This window comes from Thamnophis elegans, chromosome 6 (assembly GCF_009769535.1).
Source record: "Thamnophis elegans isolate rThaEle1 chromosome 6, rThaEle1.pri, whole genome shotgun sequence".
Taxonomy (NCBI): Eukaryota; Metazoa; Chordata; class Lepidosauria; order Squamata; family Colubridae; genus Thamnophis; species Thamnophis elegans.
The window spans coordinates 23,158,501-23,167,458 of NC_045546.1; the positions used below are offsets into that span (position 1 = coordinate 23,158,501).

At 37.9% G+C, this 8,958-nt stretch overlaps 1 protein-coding gene across 1 annotated transcript in view; it reads right to left on the bottom strand.

Annotated features, from left to right (window-relative positions):
• Nucleotides 1-7,625, bottom strand: part of FLT3 (fms related receptor tyrosine kinase 3) — a 66,515-nt gene extending 58,890 nt beyond the window's left edge. Inside the window, exon 1 of the mRNA XM_032219939.1 lies at nucleotides 7,528-7,625. Within this exon, the coding sequence (XP_032075830.1) occupies nucleotides 7,528-7,582 (55 nt within the window). The 5' untranslated portion in view covers nucleotides 7,583-7,625. The remainder of the gene's footprint in view (nucleotides 1-7,527) is intronic.
• Between the last annotated feature and the right edge of the window lie 1,333 nt (nucleotides 7,626-8,958).

Genomic DNA, 8,958 nt, shown 5'->3' on the forward strand with positions numbered 1-8,958 from the left:
TTTTTGCATTGTGGTGACCAGAACACAGTGACAAGATGCTTCTGAATCTTGAGTCTATCTTCTAAATGTTAGTTATTCCCCCCAGTTTGGTGCCATCTGCAAATTTGATGAATTCCACTTCTATCTGCTCATCTAGATCATTTTTGAAGATGCTGAAGATTACTCAGCCATTATCTATATATTGCTATCATTCTCTCTTTCTAATGTTACTCACTTAATTATAGATGCCACGAGAATGTCAATCCTATTTTGTGTATTGGCCACTGACTGGAGTGGTATTTAGCATTTTGGAAATGTCTCCTTGGCTGGCACAAAGCCAGAATCAATGGAAAACGTGACCATTTCATAAGATAGAATATGTATATAATATGGTGTTTCAGCCTGGATGAATGAAATATAAGTATCAGTGTTGAAGCAGTAGATTTGATAAAAGATAAGCCAGCCTTCATTGTGAGTACAGAACACAAATAATAAATTAAGAGTAAAAAAAAAAGTCACTACAAACACTAAGCACAATGAATAAAGGAACAATTTAATTTTAAACATCCAAGTCTCTTTTCCAGCCAGCATTTTATTAACCTTTATGGTCAAAATTAAAATGATATACAGAGGAATATAAAAGTATTGGGAAGTTAGTTTTTTAGCTGAAGGTAATTGCAAAGATTCTTAATGAAATATAGTCCCAAAACAGGAAGCCAACTTTTAGTAACTAATCAAGGAGAGAACCAACCTAGAACTAAGGAGAATTTTCTTATTAGGACAATTAATCAGTAGATTAATTAATCTAGAAATGAAATAAAAATTGAATGACAAATAAGAATGGAAAACAACTAATGTGATTTATTTAAAAAAACACCACAATATGATGATACATTCCTGCCCTAGTCTCTCTTTCCAGTATGCAAGACTGCAGCTGGAGTTGCCAATATTAGACTAGGTTGAGAAGAGATATAAATAAAAATAGTCCCCAAAGGATTATCTAGCATAGAACTGAAACTAGACAGTACTTTAAAAAAGGGGAATGCATTTGTTTAGCATGACATAGAATAGTCTTTTAACCAGAAGTATGGAATAAAAGAGAGACTGATAAATATTAAAAAAAAATAAAACCAAAAAGCAGCTATTTATTTGAATTCTAGATAAACATTTATTTCAGATTTAATAGTGTTTCAGAGATGTGGCTGTCAGCTATTTGTGTATGTATGTTATTATTATGGAAGGTTAGATGAGATTTCACCAACATTATTCCCCCCTGATTAATGCATTCATTCTAATAATCGAGTCTGACTCTGAATTACAAATCTATGTCTGAAGAATCTGGGTTAAGTTTTGGATTGGAGATTTGAGGAACATGAAAGTTTATGCATAATTTTTGTAATTTTTCATTGGGTCTTAATAATGATTTTATTCATTTGGGATTTGGGGGTCTTTTTTCATAGGCTTAACACAGCTCTAATTTTGTCATTAGGAGCAATGTAACATTGGCCACTAATGTATTGTATACAGGTTGTCTTAGAAGGTAATACCTTTTGTATAATAGGAACTTAAGATAGGCAGACTTCATACAGATAAACAATTGAAAAATACTGTTCTTTTTAAAAAGCAGTGTTAATTGCTGCACCTTTCTTATATTAAGTATATTAGCTCAAGTTCATGTTAGGAAAAACTTAGTAAGAAAACAATGTTCAGAGTAGCTCAATAACTAAACCAAATACTAAACATGGAGAATACACAGCAATAGCAAAAAAAACTAGCAGTATACATTCACAACAGAATCGGAACAAATTCAACTAAAAATAGCTCTCATATATAGTGTATGTTACATAGCAAAGCATGCTTAAGACATTTAAATACAATTTCTAAAGAAAAAATAGATAAAAGGACCAGACAAGAAATTAGAAACCTAATGCTTACAAATATATTGATTTATATTTGAGGTTCAATGGGAAGAAAGGATATACTTGAAAAGTGGTTTCTTAATGTTTTTATTGATTTTTATTCTGTCTTCCCTTTTTTCTTTTTGTTCTGTTTATCTATCTGTACCTATATCTATATCTATAACCGCATCTCTCTCTCTCTCTCTCCCTCCCTTCCTACCTTCCTCTCTCCCTCTCTCTCTCACTTTCTCGTGGGAAGTGATAGGTTCTCCTTGCTTTGTACATTCAAAGAGAAGCTAAGAACTGGCTTGCCAGTTATGGATTACTACACTAAGCAAAGGCTGTTAGCACCCAGTGAATATTGACTGATCTCAAAAAACCTAAGCAGTGCTTGACAGGCAATATTCAAGTGAGACACCACCCTGAAATTCCATATTGTAAACTAAATTGACAAGTAAAAAACATAAAAAAAGAAGAAAGAAGGAAGAATCCTGGAAGAAAGCAATAAATAACTGCTTCTATAGAGTACTTCGTGCTCCTATTCCTAGTACTGTACTTTTATACTGTTGACCAAAAAAAATCCAGCTTTGGACACATTCATGTGGTTATCGGGAGTTCAGTTAAATCTGAAGGAGTCTTTCCCTTTATAAATTAGGCAACAGACTGAGCTCAATAATGAAAAAAGATCTTTCAACATTATGATGTTAAGACTCACAATGAGCTTTAACCATGAAACAATTAGGATTATAATATTATGGATGAGGTTTGCATTAATTTGTTTCCTATTGACTTTGTACATTCAGCCATTGATTTATAAACCATCAACCATAATGTATGAACCCAATAAATTTCAGCTTATTTTATAAACCATTATTAAAGCAAATAAAATCTTAGAATGATTATGAGGCTATGTGGCGATGGTTTTGGTAAAGAATGATCATTATCCATCCTCAGGCATACTTTATTCCTTCAAGGTAGACTGATGCAGAACCAGTCTTAGAATGAGACATACATTGTATAAGACATAGTTTGAATAATATGATTTATTGAATAATTCATACTTGTTTTGAATAATACAATAAGCTAAATAAAAACATATTTACAAACTATAGTGGCAAAATTCACACAAACATAAAATCCCAATGCAATATGCAGTCACAATTGAATCCTGCCACCTTTCATTCTAAGGAGAAAAATTATGTCTTAGCTTCTCAGTTCTTGCATTAATGGACTGTGTTATTCTTTGCTTTAGTTATGACCTGTTCAGATTTAGAGAAACTAATACATCTTATAGATATGAGCAAGGTTACAGAAGGCCAGATTTGTATAAATGCAGTACGTTTTCCTTGTTTTAGCTTCTCTTGATTTGTCCTTATATAAACCTATTTGAGATCCAGGACATAAATGAAGCAAGAAATTACCCAAGAAATCATAAAGAAACCATGCATTTCTGCTTGCACATGACTTATCTAGTGGCGATTCGGGCGGCTAAATGTTCGCATTTCTCCGCTCTCATTGTGTCCTCAGAATCACGCTCGGCCGCCCTGTTTAGGATAACCCGCTCCCTCCTGAAAGGGAGGGATGCGGGTGAACCCTTGCAGGGAAGAGCCGAGGAATTTGTTCAGTTTCTGTCGGACAAAGTCGCTCAGATTCGGACGGACCTGGACTCCACTTGGACAGTACCTGCTGAGATGCCGAGAGTGGGCCTTGATCGGATTTCTTGGAGCGAGTTCCAGCTTGCTACTCCTGAGGAAGTGGACAAGGCCATGGGAGCTGTAAGTACCTCCACCTGTTTACTGGACCTGTGTCCCTCCTGGCTGGTTTCAACCAGCAGGGAGGTCACACGAGGCTGGCTCCAGAGGATTGTTAATACTTCTCTACAGGAGGGATCTTTCCCGCTGCCCCTAAAGGACATGGTGGTAAGACCCCTCCTTAAGAAGCCTTCTCTAGATCCAGCTATTCTTAACAACTACCATCCAGTCTCCAACCTCCCTTTTGTAGGGAAGGTTGTTGAGAAGGTGGTAGCCTTTCAGCTCCGACGGACCTTGGATGAAGCTGATTATCTAGATCCCTTTCAGTCAGGTTTCAGGCCTGGTTACTCCACTGAAACTGCTTTGGTCGCACTGACCGATGATCTCTGGCGGGCCAGGGATAGAGGACATTCCTCTATCCTGGTGCTTCTTGACCTCTCAGCGGCCTTCGATACCATCGACCATGGTATCCTTCTGTGACGACTGGGAGAGGTGGGAGTGGGAGGCACCGTGTTACGGTGGTTCTCCTCTTACCTCTCAGATAGGTCGCAGTCGGTTTGGTTGGAGGACAGAGGTTGACCCCTAGGCCCCTAAAATATGGGGTGCCTCAGGGCTCGGTCCTGTCTCCTGTCCTATTTAACATCTACATGAAGCCCCTGGGTGAGATCATTCGTCGGCACGGAATCAAATATCACCAATATGCGGACGATACTAGTTGTATCTGTCCGCCCCGTGCCAACTCAGCGAAGCGGTAGAAGTGATGTGCCAGTGCCTGGAGGCTTTTAGGGTCTGGATGGGAGTAAACAAGCTGGCACTCAATCCAGACAAGACCAAGTGGCTGTTGATGCTGCCCCCTAAGAACGGACCAGATATTCCATCTCTTAGCCGGGGGTGGTGGTGGGTGAAACCCTTCGCCCCTCAGAGAGGGTCCGCAACTTGGGTGTCCTCCTGGATCCTCAGCTGACATTAGAATACCATCTGTCGGCTGTGACCAGGGGGGCTTTTGCCCAGGTTCACCTGGTGCACCAGTTGCAGCCCTACCTGGACCGGGAAGCACTTCAAATGGTCACTCATGCTCTCGTCACCTCTAGGCTTGATTACTGTAATGCGCTTTACTTGGGGCTGCCCCTGAAGAGTGTTCGGAGACTACAATTGGTCCAGAATGCAGCTGCGTGAGCGATATCGGGTATACCTAGGTACACCCATGTTACACCTATCCTCCGCGAGCTGCACTGGCTTCCCATCGGTCTCTGAATGCGCTTCAAGGTGCTGGTCATTACCTTTAAAGCCCTACATGGCTTAGGACCTGGATACCTACGGGACCGCCTCCTGCCACATACCTCCCAACAACCTATAAGATTTCACAGATTGGGCCTCCTTTGGGTACCGTCGACCAGGCAATGCCGGTTGGCGACTACTCGGGGGAGGTCTTTTTCTGTAGCTGCTCCGGCCCTGTGGAATGATCTCCCCACAGAGATCCGGACCCTTCTCACTCTCTCGGCCTTCCGTAAAGCCACTAAAGCCTGGCTGTTCCGGCAGGCCTGGGGCTGTTGACCCCAAAATATGGTCCAGCCCCATTTGGAATGGAGTACATGGTGTGTTTTTAAATCTATCTTTTCTTTCCTTCTCTTCCTTTTGATTTATTTGTATTGTTGGCCGCTCGGAGTCCTACAGGATTGGGCGGCATATAAATGTTATTAAACTTTAAACTTTAAACATTAACTTACAGATCTACACTGAATTTGCATATTACACTGAAATGTAAGATTGGCTTAACAATAAATTCAATTGTTCCTAGTACTTGAAGAAAGTGCAGTTAACAAGATTTACGTAGACAAGCTTAACATGATATTTAAACCAAATGCTCTGACTTTATCAACCTGAAAGAAACCAGAAGACAAACATGTAGCTTGACCTCTTCATTCTCTGATGTTTTTCCAATGAATGAATCTAAGATTTTACATCTGCATATAATGCTAAGACTGGCTAATCAAGACACAAACAACTCATTAATCATGTGCTTTTCTGGCAAGAGCACGCTGATAGGTTTGCCTGTGTATTTGCTTTATCATTTAGTACAATATGCAGGATGGAATGTAAAAAGTAAGCCAGTAATAAACCATAGATTCAAAAAGCTGTTCATTTTATACACTAAGCCCCAAAAAAGTATCTGGGCTTTTCATAATGGATGAACCCAACTTCTATGGAGAACAGAACAGAATTTAAAGCACAATAAATACTTGTGAAACTGAAGACCTAGATATGAAACTGTATAAACACAACCAAGAATCAAAGAAAATTGCACAATCTGTAGCATTTTAATTCTTGCACGTATTTTACATTTAGTTTGAAATAAGCTGCTGAAATCAACATGGGGAGAAAAACTACTTAAATTACAAGACAAATAAGTAAAATAGTGAGCGTGAATATTTGAATTTACAATACGTATAAAAAAGAGCAACTACAAAAAGAGCTGCATTTTATTTTACTATATATTGTAGTAGGAAATGCTGCCCCTGCTGCAACATTTTGATTGGATTTTTGGATTTTCAAACATAAAAACAGATTTTATTTCAATAAGATTTATTTCAGATGAGACAGATCAAAGTTCAGTGGGGATACTAAGCATGCTTGCAAGTGAATATATCCCATTGAAATCCGTGGAACAGATGCACTCAGGGCTGTGTAGTATGAGAAATCATAAATCAAACCTTGACAATTTTAGAATTCAGCACATAAGAGCTGGTGAGAATATGCTGTGGTATTATTGTAGAATGGCTGAACCATGCGAATTAAGAACTAAAGGTTCTTAACCAAAGACATAATAATGTGGCTCAGCAAAGAATGGCATAAAAGAGAATATGTTAAGGCTGAGCTCTTATAAATCATGACACTTATTCTATTATTACCAAGAACACTATTTCAGCCCTAGACGAAAATATAGTTATCTAAATCTTGAAAAACATAATGATGCTATTTTCTTGCTAACAAGATTAAATAATACAAACAAGCAAAATTAGGTACCTGATATTACCAAACTAGTTCCTTGTAAGAAAGATCAAAAAGATCTTTCTTTCCCTCCCTCCCTCCCTTTCTTTCTTTCTTTCTTTCTTTCTTTCTTTCCTTCCTTCCTTCCTTCCTTCCTTCCTTCCTTCCTTCTTTCTTAATTATGCTGTCAGTTCATTTTAGAACTTACTGTACTTTAATTCAGGAGCCATGGTTTTAACATAAGTATGGGTATGAATAATATTAAACGTATCAGGCAAGATGCACAGAAACTGAAATATGAGTTTAGTCCTTTGTTCAATTGTATAAAAAGGTAAGATTAAAAAAAGCATTAAAATATGGTTTCCCAGTTGTATGAATACAATTTAACCAAATAACCTATTCGGTGAACTGGTAGCCAAAGTTTTAGTAATAGTTAAGCAAAATATCTATCCATCAATACAATAATCATCCTTCTAATAAAGATCCAAACTCATTACTTTATCAAGATATATTAATTGGATTAATTGCATTTGGATCTCTGAGTTTTCTGTTAGTTTTCAAATCTCTCAGATCAGGAAAAAAAATTGATCTAAAAAAGCCTTTCTCCTTGCTTATTTTAAATCCATCAACAATTGTTACCCATCCTTCTGAAGCTTCATACAAGCAGCCTGTTCTGTTAGGAAGGAGAAACAGAAAAGGGCACAAAAAGACCACCAAAACCAAAGATCCACGGGGCAAAATCAAATAGAAATGAAGAGAAATGAGACACACACAAACACAAAAAAAAAAAATCCGCGGAGGAGACACTAAATAGAAAAAAAGGTGTAGGAGAAAACTATAGAAAGAGGAGGAAAATTTGGACCAGCAATGCAAGAAGAGCTATGAATGCAGATGTCAATGGGTACACTTACCAAGCATCTGCAGCTGACTTTTAGTTACTAAAATATTGAAGTATTGCCGTCTCATTGCAGCTGTTGGTGCAAGAGTTCCTGCTTGAGTGAAATGTTATTTCAAGAGCTCACATTCTGTATCTGCAGGTGGTTCTCTCAGGACTCCAATATAAACCTCTCGACTGTAACCCACTTCTTCTTTTTGAGGAGAGGTTTTGGGGCTCTTCCTGCAACAAAAAAATAATAATAACAACAGCAGCAGATTAAAAAAAAACCACCCTACAATAGTTAACCACCAGCAAAGTGAACAAGTCCTTTCTATAGTATTCAATATGTTCTTTTCCTATCATTTTTGTGAGGATGAAAAGTTTTGATTCCCGCAGAAAAGTCTTTAAAGCTCCTTAGTGTTTTTATTTTTTCAGTACCCTCCCCTTTTTATTTCAAGAAATATTCACTGTTTAAGAATTAACCATAGAGGCATAGTTCTTTTTAGGAACAAGTTTGTTGTGCTAAATCCATACTCCAGTAGAGGGCTCTCAGGCACTAGAATCCTCAGGTTTACTGAGCTGCATTTCAGAAACCTAATCAAATAGTGAGGTTTTTTTTCTCTCTCCTTCCATTTAGACTCAGTGTCAAACACCATGACAATCACTAAAAAAAAGAAATGGTAATTGCAAACAAAACATGTTATTAGTTCAACATGAGATCCAAAAATCAGCTTTATAGAGGATAGTGCCTCCTTTTCCTCGGTTATAGAACTCATTCCTCTAATGATAAGTATAAGTATAATCTGTATTGGCATTGTACTTAAATACAACGAAATTGGCTTTAACCTCACTGGTGCAAAATTATAACAGAAATGAAAAAAGAAAGAAAAAGAAAAAAAACAGCGTGTGCCTGGAGTGATTGCGGTTGTGTTTAAAAGTCTCACAGCCCAAGGATAGAAACTATCTTTAAATCTGTTTGTTCGGCGGAAGGAGGAAAATTGTTGCCTGGGATATATATATATTGTAGGAAGTTATCACCGAGCCCTCTCCCAGAAAAATGAAATATCCTAGGAAATATTGAAAAGGCAGAATATTTCTCTAGATGTGAAAAGGAAGAAAAATGTTTTATAAAGAGAAAATAGCTCCCTGTAGCTCCCTGCCTCCACTCATTTTGCCAATGGGCCATTAAGAAGGGCAAGCCAGTCCTTTTACATAATAAAGAGTTCTCCCCCTCAGCTCCAGGGGATGGGATTAAGGTATGATAATATTGGCCCTTTACCCAACTTGCCACATGGCATCTGAGAACTCAACCAAACCTGGATTCAAAACTCAGCCTAGAGAGTTGCCCCTGCATGGCCCCATGGGAGTCTGACAACCAATCAGAATACAAGATAGCAATAGCAATAGCAGTTAGACTTATATACCACTTCATAGGGCTGAAAGCCCTCTCTAAGCGGTTTACAGA